We start from the raw sequence: 15,495 nt of genomic DNA on the forward strand, positions 1-15,495 counted from the left end.
GGTTGTTGTCTAAAGTGGTCTGCTACCTGGTTCCCGGCTGTCTTTAAAACCATCTAGCTTTCTGTTTCAGTGAATGTGTCTAATAACAATTGAATAGCACCCCAGTCTGGATTGTGCTGCTTCATAATGTATCCTAGACATTTAGCAATGTTTATTGGGTGATTTTGGTAATTTCCTGCAATCCTTTTCCAAGCTTCCAAATCAAGGGTGGAGAAGGGCACCTTAACTAATATCTTTTCTCTGCCTGGTTTTACTGTCACCTGCAAAGGGGCCTGCAGTATTTGTCCTCTGGTTCGGGATGCTATTGGGCTGCCTGGAGGGGTTGGAGCTGGTGTCTTCTCCAAAGGAGGAGGAGGAGGAGTAGGAGGAATAGTGGAAGAGGTTGACTAGGTGGTGTAGGTGGTGTAGAAGGTGTAGGTGGTGTAGATGGAGCCCCTCCCAAGTCTCTAGCCCTTCCCCCCTGCCCTCCCAAGTGAAGGCTAAATAGGTCAGCTAGATCTTGTTCTTGTTCCTCTAGTGCTGTGCGATAAACTTTATCTGTCCTGCTGCATCTCTGTCTTATGCTACAGGCCGAGCAGCCCCATTTCAGTTCTCCAATTTTGCTTCTGTTTTCTCCTTCAAGAGCCAAAACGAGGGGGTCAGAGGGGGCTCTGATGCCACAGTCCCTTTGCCAATCAGGGTTATTTTGGAGGGAGAAAAGCATATCACAATAAGAAACCTCCTCCCATTTCCTTCCCTCCACAGAAACAACATTAGCTGTAACAGGATATTATATCCCAATGTACCTGTAGGAGGCCACCTTGCCCCATCCTCCAGGTGATAGAATGGCCACCAATGGGAGCAATATATAATTAGGCTTTTTAAAATTTTGAGTGCCCCCTTTGCCTGCTATTTCTCTCCAATGTGCTAAGACACACCCTAATGGGCTGGCTTTAGGTACTTCCTTACTCTGCCTTGTTCCCATTATGTTATTTTAGAGCAAGCTTTAGCTTATTCAGTTCCGAATGTCCAGATGTAAGTCTCAAATCAAAACTCCTTTTTTTCCCCCCGTCTTCTGAGTTATTTTTAAAAAGTAATAATTAATCAAATAATCAATGTATAGAAATATTTATAACCAATTTAACAATCAATAATACTTTAATTAATTAAATGTTATTAACATTAAATACAACTTAATTTAATAATTAATATATAACAATCCACCATTAACTTTTACTTGTTTGTTGTTTTCTCAGTCCCACACAAAGTTACAAACTCTTACGGGTACAATCCAAACCACTGGGGAGAAAAGAAAAGGAAAAAATTCCTTAATTCTTCCTTTTGATATGGCTGTGCCACTCCTTTATCCTTTCCCAATCCTCTTCAAAGATGTCTTCCCATGTCTCAGGGTCTAGGTGACTTTTTCCACAGATTAAATTCACTATTTCACACCTTGCATGTACCTCTTGGTTATAGTATCTTGGCAGTTCAGGAGTACATGCATGGCATGCAGGTCTCTGTCTATATGAAACACAATACCACCTCCTCTGACACTTTCTGCACTGAAGGAGAACCCAAGCTGTGTGCCAGTCTGGCTCCCAGTGAAAAGCTGTCAGTCTGCACACAAAACAGGGAATCACCCCTTCAAGCCCCCAGGTCAAGGTGTTTCTAAGCACTCTTTCAGCTGCGGGGTGTTCCCAGTCAAAGGCTCTATAGCAACGTGTTGAACTGCGGTATATCCCTCCCAAGAACACTCTGTCTCTCCCTCCATCCTCCCGTTCTATGACTACCCAGCCCCTGACGAATGAAGAGACTGACTGGGTTCAAGCTGCAACCACCTGTGTAGAGCATGTCACGGAGTCCGGACTCTCCTGGCCCAGGCTTGAAGTTAGACAGCCACCGTGGGCAAATCACCTCTCGCTTGTAGAAAAAAAAAAAACAAACCCAAAACAACCCCAGCAAACCCCTTAATGCAAAGGCTCTCCTAGTAACAGCTGTCAAGACTGAAGGGCAGTGTTATCGCACTGCAAACACTTAACTCTTAGCCCAGGCGGGCTTGCTGGCTGCCTTCAGGTGGTTCCTGCCCCTTACCAACCAGCGGCGCTTGCTTGCAAATGCCGACTTGTGCCGTGCTCCTGCTAGCTGTGCTATCAGCTAGCGGTGTCCAAAGCAACCCTACAAACCGCGGCTTATGCCCCAAGTGCCTGCCAGCCGTGCTGTCGGCCCGCTGCCCCGAGAGCAATTTGGTAAGCCCCGGCTCATGGCCCTGCACCGCGCTGGCCCCACTCGTTGGAGCCGCCCTGCACCACGCATGTGCTGCCGGCCAGGGGCTGCCTGCGCTGGGCATGCGCTGCTTGCTCTCCCAGGCGCTGCCGGCTGGCCGCCGTTGCCCCGGCTTTGCACCGCCTCTGTCCGCTGCGCCGACCTGCGCCACGCTCACGGCGACCCGGCGCCCTTGAAATGTTCTTTGAAAAACCACAGTTACTGAAATAAATGGGCAGGAGATCTTTCTCCTTTTTAATGCCTTTATTAAGAAGAATCAGCTCAGGTGGGGAGAAATTGACGGGTTGCGCCCTCGCCGCCATTGCTCCCAGGCGTGGCACGAAGGAGGAGGATGATGCAGTTTTGTCCACTGGTCTGCAGACAGAACTGGGGACTCTGTCCTCACGGGAGAGTCGTGGAGTCCTTGGTTTGTTTGTTTAAAAACCCGGGGGGTCTCTTTAATCAGTTTCTTTTCAGGTTAGGGTGAGAAAATAAAAAGGTCCAAGCAGGTATGGGACTATGCTCCCATCCTTAGACGTCACTTAAGTCACTTGTTGGCTCGTGATTTTAGGGGTTTTTCTTGTAAAAACTGTAAAACTGTAAAAACCCAAGGTGCACTGCATTTCTTATTTGCATACTGGCTCCGATGTCACTCCTATTTTCTTTACCTCAGAGGGGTCTGTCCTGGTGTCTTTTTTTTTTGGTAAGTGGCCAGCATCAGGGAAACAATCAGTTAATCACCGGCCATTAACAGGTATTCGAAGAGCTTTTCTTTTGGCAGGGAACCTAAAGGAGTCTGACCGGTTTGACTTGCCTTTTTTTTTTTTTTTTTTAACTCTGAAACTAAAAAAAATACAATTTTCTATTCATAACAGTTACCAGAGAAACTAAACCAAGACCTCACTCCCCGCAGCGTGTTTCACCGTTCACTCACACACACACACACACACAAGCACGCACGTCCGGACGTGATAACCATACACAATCACAGTTCAAACCAATGCTCCGCCAGCTGCTCTGTCAGCTGGGGACCCCCAGCCACCAGCCTCTCCCCGGCAGACGATGGCTTGCAAACTGCTTGTGCAAAACTGCACACAAAGACGTCTTTTATGTGACTTATCAGTAGCCAACCCTAAAAAAAGTGAAAGGAATACATACCACTTCTGTCCATAGTCGCAATGCGCTGTGGTCTGCTCCCCGCAGTGTACAGCCGAGGCACCGAGTCTCTCCCGGGGAAGAGTCCTGTGGCACACCTGAGAGGGTCTGTGCCCAGCCGGACCAGCAGGAGAGCAGAGTTACTCCCATCTGGGTCGCCAAGTGAAGCGATATGCGGAATAAATAGACTCCACAACCGGATGTAGTTATGAAGTGGGTATGCGTGTCAGGGCCTGGCACAAGCGAGATGGCTCTCGTGAAAACTTGTGCCCCGAGCCCTGGTCCGAGCCACATCTTTGTTCACAAACATGTTCCATATGCAAGACATTACACAATCTCTTCATGCACATTCAACCCCTGGCCCTGCCTGTCCTCCCCTCACATGGCGATGAGATCCACGCCCTTCTGGGCACACGTTGTTTCCTGTGGTGGTCACACTGGGGTCTTTGGTGGTCTCTGAGGCCGAAGGCTGTGGTCTTCCTCATGACTGAACTTTTGAACTTTTCTCCTTTCTGCGTGCACTGTGGTCCCCTGGTGCTTATCTGAGTAGGTCTGTTGGTTTGGATCAGCTTGGAGACAGTGGAGCTCCTTAGTCTAGGCTTCCTGCATTCCCTGGTCTTCTCCTGGTGTTATGAGTAAAAAAGTTATCTGTAGCTATGATATTTTATTAAAAATCCTTTCCTGCGATTTTTCCCCTCCTGAGGAGCTGAGGGCCTCAGGAAAGAAATGTAAACAATAACGATCTGCTGCTGTGGAATGCAACAGGTGCATCTTCCATTGCTCCATGTGGATTGTTTTCACTTGATGACCAATCACAGCCAACTGTGTTGAGCCTGTAAGCAGTCACAAGATTTTTGTTATGCATTCTATTCTATTCTATTCTATTCTATTCTATTCTATTCTATTCTATTCTATTCTATTCTATTCTTCTTCTTTGTAGCCTTCTGATCATTTTTTCCTCTCTGTTCTTTTAGTATAGCTTTAATGTTGTATTTTAATAGAATGAACGAGAAAATAAATCAGCCTTCTGAAATGGAGTCAAGCCTCGTGTCTCCACACCTGGGGTGTTCGCCCCCACAAATTATCCATTTTTTTTAAGGCTGCAAAGTTAAACAGATTGGGCCAGTTTTTGGGAGTTGAAGTGTTGACTGTTTGAGGTTGATAGCTTCATGTTGCAATCACCTCTTGTTAATAGTTTTTCTTCAATTACCTGTTAATGGTTAGAAATCAAGCGCAATTGTCCCCCTGCTGCTTCCCCAGAGCAAGCAGGTAGCAGGGGGAGGTGACATCAGAGCTAGTATGCAGATGAGAATGCATTTCACCAAAGTTTGCAATTTTCCAGGAAAAAAACTCCTAAAAACAACAAGCCAACATGGAATTATGAAACCTAAGGAATGTCTAAAGGTGAGGAACTTAATCCTTAGTATCTGCTAAGATCCTTTTTACTCCTCACCCTAACCTGAAAGGATGTCAGCTAGGAAGAGGACCTGGAATGTTAGACCAAAGAAGCGGAATTCCCACTACTCCCTCGAGGATGGAAGCCTGCATACCAGCGGACACAGCTGCATCATCCTCCTCCTCCGTGCCACTCCTGGGAGCAGCAGGGGTGCGGGCGACCTGTCGTTTCCCACAACCTGAGCTGAATGTTTTTAATAAAGGCATTAAAAAGGAGAAAGATCTCCTGTCCTATTTATGACACAGGTATTGTCCTTCATAGCAAGAAGCTTCAGAAATTTGCATTTTCCTATGCCCTTTGTACCACGGCAGAGGTTTCTTAAGTAAAAGGTTAAAATTCAACACATAATTCTACAATTTAAAATTTAAATGCTTAGTGCATATTGCTAACTTAATTGAACCCCCCCAAAAACCGCCATTTCAACAGCAGCCCCAGCCTGGCTTCTGCCTGCCCACACCGTGGGCATCCACGGCTCCTCCTGGGCATGGAGCTCAGTCAGTGCTGGTGCTGGGTGGGCTTTGCTGCTGCTGCCACCTGGACACTGGGGTGACCACTTGTCCTAGGTTGCAGTGTAAAGATGTATTCTAATCCCACCCTCAAGAGCTGCTGAAACCAGGAGGGGCATTGTTTCTTCCTTATCTCCTGTTAATGGGCCCATCAATGTCTTGCCACATGACTCAGAAATAACTCCCTCCCAGAGCCATTTCTGTTTCATGGCTAATCAAGGACCCACAGCATGAGGCAGAATGATATCAGCCCACTGTGAGATGCTCTGCCCATGGGGGTGGAGCTAAGCATCCCCAGCTGGATATAATCTGGGTTTTGGGACACAACAAGCAGTCTTTCCACTGGATTCCCAGAGGAACCGCCGCCCTTACCCACTGCTTTTCCAGAGGATGAGAGCTACCAGATTGTTTCTACAGGATCACCACTTCCACAAGTCCATTTCATCTGGACTGCTACCACCACCCTAACTAGCAGGGTGTCAGCAGGCTGTATTCTGAGCCTGTCAGTGGTTTTTCTTTTGTATCATTGCATGTGTTTTGATTTTTTTCCCTTTTTCTAATAAATTGTATTTCTGACTTGGAGTCTCTCACTGGTTTTGCTTTCCAACCAGAACAAAGATCCTTCTCTTTATTTAAACAGAAGAATGGGCCATTGCCTACCCTGCAAGCAGGGGGGTGGGGTGGGGTGGGGTGGGGTGGGGTGTCACCTTCAGTGATTCCTAGAGGGCAAGGCCGGGGGGCTCAGGGGCAGAGGAAGGGATGTGTTGGTCTGAGGAGGGGCTGGAAGGTGCTGGGCTGGTCCTGGGGTCCCTAGAGGTACTAGAGTTGGCTGGGATGGGACAGACAAAGATAAAAAAAGGGATGAAGGCAGCTTGGGGAGGCCCATGGGGAGAGCAGGTGGCAGTGGGATCTACGGGGTAAAAGGAGGTTCCCTCGTAGACTGTTGTTCTGGGGTCCTCTTCACAGAAGACTTGAGAGGGCTGTCCAGGCCGTTCCTGCTGCTGGAGGAGCTGCTCACGCTGTCTGGCTGTGAGGTGCAGCCACCGTCTTCCAACTCCTGTCCCGAGGTGCTCCTGTGCAGAGAGGAGGTGGCTGAGGCCCCAGCTGCCAGTGGCACACAGGGACCCTCCTGCACAGCAGGGCCCAGAGCTGGCAAGGCTCCCCAGCACGGCTGGAGCTGCTGGCACAGCTGGGCCCAGCTGGACAGCTGCCCCCCAAGGCCCCGGCCAGCAGGGCACGGCTCTGGGCAGGGTCCCTGGCCAGGAGCGGGCCCCACAGCGCCTCTGCCTTTCAAGGGCAACCTCGGCCCTGCTCTTTCTCCTCCCCACCTTCCTCTGCCTCTGCCCCGTGCCCCTGGGGCTGCTCTTGGCCAGGCAGCCTCAGTGGGAGCCAGCCCTGGCTGCAGCCCCAGCGGGGCCCCCAGGACAAGGCCCAGCAATTGAGAGGCCAATGGAAGCACTGGGCAGCAGCAGAACCCTCAGCAGAGTTCTTTGGACAATCATGGGCTGGCCACAACTCCACTGCAGCCTCAGTGGGAATGCTCCCTGTCCATGCTGGACTTTCAAAAGAAGCTGTTGGAGGGGGTGGGCAATAAAACACTCACTGTTTTCTGTTCCAGGAATACCAGATTCCAAAGCAGCACAATAGGAAGACAAGCTCCAAATAAAGCATGCCTGCCAGAAACCCTAGCCAGCAGCCTGTTCCCTGACAGAAGCCCCTTCCGAGGCCATCCTGGGCATCGGGAACAGGTCTTGTGGTGCCGGCTGCATCTGTGGGAGTGATGGGGAGCGTGAGCCCGTGCTTTGCTGCACTGCTCAGCTGGCAGCACGGTGAATACGGGCAGGACGTTCTCTGTTTCCCCCAGAGCTGGGGCCTGCAGGCACCTTGCCGGCCCTTGGCACAGGCTGCGCCAGCCAACAAAGCCCAGCAGGCCGGGAGGAGAGCCCGGGGCAGCACAGCTGCTTGGGCAGTGGCTGCTGCCAGGGACACGGGCCAAAGCCATCCCTGAGCAGCCACTGCCAGCCCTGGCCCTCCCTGCCCCGTGACAGCTCCCCCAGCCCCATGGGACAGGGTCAGGCCCTGTCAGGACCCAGCGCAGCCCCTGCCCAGTCGGGAGTCAGGGCTGGCTCTGGCCCTGGGCTGGCGGCAGGGCTCCCGCTCGGGGCTGCTCCTGTGCCTTGGGCCTCTGGGCACTCAGGGCCAGCTCCGCAGCAGCTGCAGCGCCAGGGACGTTGCTGTACCAGTCCCGTTTCCCCGGGGCTCTGAACCAGCTCCAGAGGCCTGGAAGCCGAGGCGCCTCCAGCTTTGGCTGCTGCCGGGCCAGGAAAGGGCAGGCCCTGGGGGAAGAGCTACTGCCACACAGCCCCAGCCAGGGCTGAGCCTGGCACAGCAATTACCTGCTGTGCCTGTGCCCGTGTCTGGCATCGCCTTCCTTCCTGCAGCAGGGGCTGCCAATGAGCCACTGCTTCTCCCTGAGTGTTCCTCCTCCTGAACAGCCTTTTGGTCCATCACTTGAAAAAGGAAAAAAGGGACAACTGGATCAAATGGAAACATTCCCACTGGGGATGTGTCATCTTCATCAGGACATGCTTGTCAAAGTCACAGGTAAAGATCAGGAAAAAGCCCAGGTAATTGGGGCTAGGCCAGTGCACTCCCATGAGCAAAGAGCAACACCGCCTGATCTTCTCAGAGACTGGGAAATGGCAGGGGATCTCAGGCCCACAGTACAGTTGAGGCACCCTATCAGCTGATGCCAAATTCCATCCTGCAGAGGCTGGGGAGGAATTGCAGCCAGGCCAGGATGGGAAACAGCCCTGCAGGGCGTGAAAGCAGCAGCGGGGCAGCGAGGCTGTCATGGATCCCTTCCCACTGTGGCGGGCACGGAGTGTCCAGATGTGCAGCCAAAGCCCCCAGCTGCTGAGTCCCAGGGAAAGCATGAGGGAAATGCACCCACCTTGTCCTCCGGGTGCTTCCCTCTGTGTTTCTCTCAGGAATTCATCTGCCTCATGAGACATTTGGGCTGCAGTATCTTGGGTCTTCCCTTTTGGAGGACCTTAAGAAAAAGTAGTTCCATTTCCCAGGAATGGGTCCCACAAAAGCGGGGCTCAGCCTGTGTGGTTAGCAGGGACCCACTACTCACCCCTGCCATGGGAGCTGGGTTGGGGCCAAGCATCCAGCCCTGGAGCTTGAGAAGTCCTCCCTGCAGACACACCTGTAACTCAACAGCCACAGAAGCTTCTGCCATCTCTGCTGATCTGCACGGGCACCACTGAGCCGCAGCAGAGGTGAGGGGATCATGCAGGGCGCGGGCAGACACGTGCATGGTTCTGTGCTGGCCCCTGCAGCGCTGCCTCCCTGGCCCAGCTTTGGGCTCTGAGCTGGAAGCTCTCCCAGGGGAAAGGCCTTGACCTACCCTCAGCATCTCCCAGAGCCTCAGTCCTGGATGTGGGGCCTTCACCGGCAGGTTCAGCTGCAAAGAAAGGCAGGACAGAAGAGCTCCTGTGGCACTGCAGGAGATCCTCAGGCTGCCCACAAGGCTCAGCCCCGGGGCACAGCCCTAGGCCCGGCCCCTTCCCTCTCTGCTCTTCTCTGTGATTGCACAGAGCACATGGAAGGACACACTGGCATTGCACACTGAGGAAGATTGAAAGCTAAATGCTAGATCCTCCCACTGACAGTGATACTGTGCGACTCCTCAGGGATCCAGAAGGGAGCAGGGCAAGATTTTCAGAATCCTTCAGCCCTTAAATAATGTTAAGGGAAATGGCTTATGAGTGAGCTCTTGTCACATTGATCCTGATTATTCTGTCAAGAAAGGCACATGGAGGAATGGCCTCCAGCATCCTCCAGGAATTTCAAGCCATTTTCCAGCAGGGCTTCCAAAAAATCCAAGTCATGATTCCAGTCTTGAAGGGATCAGAGATCAGAACGATATCAGTGGCATTCTGGGATCCCCTTCTGGCATAGGGAACTGGGCACTGCCAGGGTGTCGGGTAAGACCGTGGGAGCCAGATGGGAATAGACATGGCCAAAGGTGCACAGGGGCCTGGGGAGCTCTGGGCTGCCTCCTGGTCACTCTCCACACTCTTTCCCTGCCCTCAGCAACATCCCTGGGAGGGGTGGCTGGAGCACCACAGGGCCCCGGGGGCTCTCTTCTTCACATACAAAAGAAATCCTCACAAAAGCCCTGGGGAAAACTGCAGCAGGCAGTGCCACAGCTATCCATCCCTCTGTCCCTCTGTCCCTCCTGCCATCCTTCTGCTGGGACAGCTCTCAGATCCCAAGGGCAAACAGCCAGGCCCTCTCAGGACACACTGCAGCCTTGCTCTCCCCCTCTGTCCTTTCCCCACCGTGGGCACCCCGTGCAGTCGCTGCCAGGTTTCAGGACATGTCTCCCATGGAGGGACCGCAGCAGGACTGCTCAGTGCCCTGAGCCTGCTCGGGATAATTCCCCTGGGCTGTGCTGCTCTAGTCCAAGCTGTGCCCGCACTGCCAAGCAGCAGAGAGGGCAGCTCAAGCCTCAGCAGGGCTCAGGCCCAGAGGCACAGCAATTACCTCCTGTGCCTGTGCCTGGCATGGCCTCCCTTCCTGCAGCAGAGGCTGGCACGGAACCACTGCTTCCTCCGGCAAATGCTTCCTTCTGCACAGGCTCTCCTTTCATTTCTGGAGAATGGAAAAGAGACAGCTGGATCAGATGGAAACATTCCTGACTGGGAATGGGGAAGGTGATAACTTCAGGAAGCATCACTTGTGAAAGGAATGCATAAGGATCAGAAAACACCCAGGATTTTGGGACAAGCCAAGGCTGCTTCCTTCCCCAAACAGCCCCAACATCTGATCTGCCTGGACACCAGGAAATTGCAGGGCATCTGAGGGTGGGCATGGCCTGTGGTGCAATTGGGGCTATCTGTCAGCTGATGCCAAATGCCTTCCTGCAGAGGATGGGCAGAAGCTGCAGCCAGGCCAGGCTGGGGAACAGCCCTGCAGGAAGTGAAAGCAGCAGCGGGGCAGCGAGGCTGCCATGGATCCCTTCCTGCTGTGCCAGGCACGGCGTGTCCAGATGTGCAGCCAAAGGCCCCGGCTGCTGAGTCCCAGGAGCAGCATGAGGGAAATGCACCCACCTTGTCTTCTCTGCAGACATTCCTTCAGCATTTGCCACATGATTTCTAATGGGTCCTGGAATTTCCTGCCTGCCATGTCTTTGGTCTCTCCTGTCAGAGGACCTTAAAAGAAAGTAGTTCCATTTCCCAGCAATGGACCCCACAAAAGCAGGGCTCAGCCTGAGGGGTCAGCAGGGACACACTACTCACCCCTGCCATGGGAGCTGGCCTTTTGTGCAGCATCCAAGGTAGGAGTTGGTGAGGTCGTCCCTGCAGACACGCCTGTAACACAACAGCCACAGAAGCTTCTGTCACCTGGTTCTTACCAGTCAGTCAAACATTACGCCTTGGTGGGACAGTGAGAACATACCTGCAGAATGCTCAGAGGGCTTCACAACTTCAGAGCGCCAGGCTAATGGAGAATCCTTCCCAGCATCCCAGTCTGGAAGCAAACCAAGATGAGAACTGTTTCCATTGTGTGCCAGGGCTGGCTCTGGCCCTGGGCTGGCGGCAGGGCTCCCGCTCGGGGCTGCTCCTGTGCCTTGGGCCTCTGGGCACTCAGGGCCAGCTCCGCAGCAGCTGCAGCGCCAGGGACGTTGCTGCACCAGTCCCGTTTCCCCGGGGCTCTGAACCAGCTCCAGAGGCCTGGAAGCCGAGGCGCCTCCAGCTTTGGCTGCTGCCGGGCCGGGCAAGGGCAGGCCCTGGGGGAAGAGCTGCTGCCACACAGCCCCGGCCAGGCCTGAGCCCGGCACAGCAATTACCTGCTGTGCCTGTGCCCGTGTCTGGCTTTGCCTTCCTTCCTGCAGCAGGGGCTGGCACCGAAGATGGAGTACATCCTTCAAGAAATGCCACCTTCCACTGAAGCACTATGTCCATCTCTTGACAAAGGAAGGGAGACAGCTGCATCAGATGGAGCTGTTTCCCACTTGGGTGGTGGCATCAGAGGTAATATTTGTGAAAGTTATGGAGCAGGAAAATGGCCAGGTTACAGTGGCATGATGAGAGCACTTCCACCTCCAAACAGCCAGCCTTTTCCTAATCTGCAGGGCTGGATATTGTGGGGGATCTCAGGGTGTGTTACAGTTTGGGCATGGCCTGTCAGCTGATGCCAAATAACTTCCGGCAGAGGCTGGGCAGAAGCTGCAGCCAGGCCAGGCTGGGAAACAGCCCTGCAGGGCGTGAAAGCAGCAGCGGGGCAGCGAGGCTGCCATGGATCCCTTCCCACTGTGCCGGGCATGGCGTGTCCAGATGTGCAGCCAAAGCCCGCGGCTGCTGACTCCCAGGGGAAGCATGAGGGAAATGCACCCACCTTCTCTTGTCTGCAGGGGTTCCTTCAGCTCTTGCCTCATCTGTTTGGATGGTTCCAGGGATATCTTATCTGTTGTATCTTGGATTTTCCCTGTTGGAGTACCTTAGAGAAAAATATTTCCATTTCCCAGGAATGGATCCCAGAAAAGCAGGGCTCAGCCTGTGGGGTCAGCAGGGACACACTACTCACCCCTGAGATGGGAGCTGGGCTTGAGTGCAGCATCCAAGGTAGCAGCTGGAGAAGCTGGAGAAGTCTTCCCTGTAGACACATCTGTAACACAACAGCCACAGAAGCTTCTGTCACCTGGTGCCTGCCCGCTTGTCTACAATTCTTCCTTGGTGGCACACTGACAACATACCTGCAGGAGGCTCCAAGGGCTTCAAAACTTTATTCATCCAAGCTGATGGAGAAGCCTTCCCAGCACCCTCATCTACAATGCAGCACCGATGAGAACATTTTCCAGTGTGTGCTGGGATCTCTTTCTGCCCCAGGGAACTGGGCACTGCCAGGGAGTCGGCTAAGGCCATGGGAGCCAGATGTGAATAGACATGGCCAAAGCTGCCCAGGGGCCTGGGGAGCTCTGGGCTGGCTCCTGGTCACTCTCCACACTCTTTCCCTGCCCTCAGCAACATCCCTGGGAGGGGTGGCTGCAGCAGTGCAGGGACCTGGGACTCTCCCCCTCACACACAGAAGAAATCCTCCCTAAAGCATGGGGGAAAACTGCAGCAGGCAGTGCCACAGCTATCCATCCTGCCCTCCCTCTGTCCCTCCTGCCCTCCTTCTGTGGGGAAACCCCCCAGATCCCAAGGGCAAACAGCCAGGCCCTCTCAGGACACACTGGAGCCTTGCTCTCCCCCTCTGTCCTTTCCCCACCGTGGGCACCCCGTGCAGTCACTCCCAGGTTTCAGGACATGTCTCCCATGGAGGGACCCCAGCAGGACTGCTCAGTGCCCTGAGCCTGCTCGGGATAATTCCCCTGGGCTGTGCTGCTCTAGTCCAGGCTGTGCCCGCACTGCCAAACAGCAGAGAGGGCAGCTCAAGCCTCAGCAGGGCTCAGGCCCAGAGGCACAGCAATTACCTCCTGTGCCTGTGCCTGGCATGGCCACCCTTCCTGGAGCTGAGGCTGGCATGCAACCACTGCTTCCTCCGGGAAATGCTTCTTTCTCCGCAGGCTCTCCTTTCATTTCCGGAGAATGGAAAAGAGACAGCTGGATCAGATGAAAACATTCCTGACTGGGAATGGGGAAGGGGACAATTTCAGGAGGCATCACTTGTGAAAGGAATGCATAAGGATCAGAAAACACCCAGGATTTTGGGACAACCCAAGGCTGCTTCCTTCCCCAAACAGCCCCAACATCTGATCTGCCTGGACACCAGGAAATTGCAGGGATCTGAGGGTGGGGCATGGCCTGTGGTGCATTTGGGGCTGTCTGCCAGCTGATGCCAAATGCCTTCCTGCAGAGGCTGGGCAGAAGCTGCAGCCAGGCCAGGCTGGGAAACAGCCCTGCAGGGCGTGAAAGCAGCAGCGGGGCAGCGAGGCTGCCATGGATCCCTTCCTGCTGTGCCAGGCACGACGTGTCCAGATGTGCAGCCAAAGGCCCTGGCTGCTGAGTCCCAGGAGCAGCATGAGGGAAATGCACCCACCTTGTCTTCTCTGCAGACATTCCTTCAGCATTTGCCACATGATTTCTAATGGGTCCTGGAATTTCCTGCCTGCCATGTCTTTGGTCTCTCCTGTCAGAGGACCTTAAAAGAAAGTAGTTCCATTTCCCAGCAATGGACCCCACAAAAGCAGGGCTCAGCCTGAGGGGTCAGCAGGGACACACTACTCACCCCTGCCATGGGAGCTGGCCTTTTGTGCAGCATCCAAGGTAGGAGTTGGTGAGGTCGTCCCTGCAGACACGCCTGTAACACAACAGCCACAGAAGCTTCTGTCACCTGGTTCTTACCAGTCAGTCAAACATTACGCCTTGGTGGGACAGTGAGAACATACCTGCAGAATGCTCAGAGGGCTTCACAACTTCAGAGCGCCAGGCTAATGGAGAATCCTTCCCAGCATCCCAGTCTGGAAGCAAACCAAGATGAGAACTGTTTCCATTGTGTGCCAGGGCTGGCTCTGGCCCTGGGCTGGCGGCAGGGCTCCCGCTCGGGGCTGCTCCTGTGCCTTGGGCCTCTGGGCACTCAGGGCCAGCTCCGCAGCAGCTGCAGCGCCAGGGACGTTGCTGCACCAGTCCCGTTTCCCCGGGGCTCTGAACCAGCTCCAGAGGCCTTGAAGCCGAGGCGCCTCCAGCTTTGGCTGCTGCCGGGCCGGGCAAGGGCAGGCCCTGGGGGAAGAGCTGCTGCCACACAGCCCCGGCCAGGCCTGAGCCCAGCACAGCAATTACCTGCTGTGCCTGTGCCCGTGTCTGGCTTTGCCTTCCTTCCTGCAGCAGGGGCTGGCACCGAAGATGGAGTACATCCTTCAAGAAATGCCACCTTCCACTGAAGCACTATGTCCATCTCTTGACAAAGGAAGGGAGACAGCTGCATCAGATGGAGCTGTTTCCCACTTGGGTGGTGGCATCAGAGGTAATATTTGTGAAAGTTATGGAGCAGGAAAATGGCCAGGTTACAGTGGCATGATGAGAGCACTTCCACCTCCAAACAGCCACCCTTTTCCTAATCTGCAGGGCTGGATATAGTGGGGGATCTCAGGGTGTGTTACAGTTTGGGCATGGCCTGTCAGCTGAGGCCAAATAACTTCCGGCAGAGGCTGGGCAGAAGCTGCAGCCAGGCCAGGCTGGGAAACAGCCCTGCAGGGCGTGAAAGCAGCAGCGGGGCAGCGAGGCTGCTATGGATCCCTTCCTGCTGTGCCGGGCACGGCGTGTCCAGATGTGCAGCCAAAGCCCCCGGCTGCTGAGTCCCAGGGGAAGCATGAGGGAAATGCACCCACCTTCTCTTGTCTGCAGGGGTTTCTTCAGCTCTTGCCTCATCTGTTTGGATGGTTCCAGGGATATCTTATCTGTTGTATCTTGGATTTTCCCTGTTGGAGTACCTTAGAGAAAAATATTTCCATTTCCCAGGAATGGATCCCAGAAAAGCAGGGTTCAGCCTGTGGGGTCAGCAGGGACACACTACTCACCCCTGAGATGGGAGCTGGGCTTGAGTGCAGCATCCAAGGTAGCAGCTGGAGAAGCTGGAGAAGTCTTCCCTGTAGACACATCTGTAACACAACAGCCACAGAAGCTTCTGTCACCTGGTGCCTGCCCGCTTGTCTACAATTCTTCCTTGGTGGCACACTGACAACATACCTGCAGGAGGCTCCAAGGGCTTCAAAACTTTATTCATCCAAGCTGATGGAGAAGCCTTCCCAGCACCCTCATCTACAATGCAGCACCGATGAGAACATTTTCCAGTGTGTGCTGGGATCTCTTTCTGCCACAGGGAACTGGGCACTGCCAGGGAGTCGGGTAAGGCCATGGGAGCCAGATGTGAATAGACATGGCCAAAGCTGCCCAGGGGCCTGGGGAGCTCTGGGCTGGCTCCTGGTCACTCTCCACACTCTTTCCCTGCCCTCAGCAACATCCCTGGGAGGGGTGGCTGCAGCAGCGCAGGGCCTCCGGGTTCTCTCCCTCAGACACAGAGGAAATCCTCTCTAAAACCCCGGCGAAAACTGCAGCAGGCAGTGACATAGGTATCCATCCCTCCCTCTGTCCCTCCTGCCCTCCTTCTGCTGGGACAGCTCCCAAA

The 15,495-nt window shown here is 54.0% G+C and overlaps 1 protein-coding gene and 2 long non-coding RNA genes across 6 annotated transcripts in view; 1 reads left to right on the forward strand and 2 right to left on the reverse strand.

The window, feature by feature from the left end:
- LOC135307700 (uncharacterized) overlaps positions 1–12,948 on the reverse strand; it is a 56,951-nt gene extending 44,003 nt beyond the window's left edge. Inside the window, exons 1-7 of one of the 4 annotated variants that reach the window (XM_064432119.1) lie at positions 12,845–12,948; positions 12,125–12,196; positions 11,956–12,036; positions 11,767–11,868; positions 11,219–11,335; positions 10,828–10,899; positions 10,668–10,739 (exon numbers count right to left, since the gene is read on the reverse strand). In XM_064432119.1, the coding sequence (XP_064288189.1) occupies positions 10,668–10,739; positions 10,828–10,899; positions 11,219–11,335; positions 11,767–11,868; positions 11,956–12,036; positions 12,125–12,196; positions 12,845–12,896 (568 nt within the window). In that variant the 5' untranslated portion in view covers positions 12,897–12,948. The remainder of the gene's footprint in view (positions 1–10,667; positions 10,740–10,827; positions 10,900–11,218; positions 11,336–11,766; positions 11,869–11,955; positions 12,037–12,124; positions 12,197–12,844) is intronic. The other 3 variants (XM_064432117.1, XM_064432118.1, XM_064432116.1) reach the window with 3 other exon arrangements.
- LOC135307701 (uncharacterized) overlaps positions 1–15,495 on the forward strand; it is a 152,844-nt gene that overhangs the window by 100,840 nt on the left and 36,509 nt on the right. The window lies entirely within an intron of this gene.
- On the reverse strand, positions 7,765–8,573 carry LOC135307436 (uncharacterized). Its single transcript, XR_010368155.1, has 3 exons — positions 8,498–8,573; positions 8,312–8,410; positions 7,765–7,868 (listed from the first exon to the last, which is right to left on the reverse strand). It is a non-coding gene; the product is annotated as an uncharacterized LOC135307436 (long non-coding RNA).

Source organism: Passer domesticus, chromosome 9, assembly GCF_036417665.1.
Source record: "Passer domesticus isolate bPasDom1 chromosome 9, bPasDom1.hap1, whole genome shotgun sequence".
Lineage (NCBI taxonomy): Eukaryota > Metazoa > Chordata > Aves > Passeriformes > Passeridae > Passer > Passer domesticus.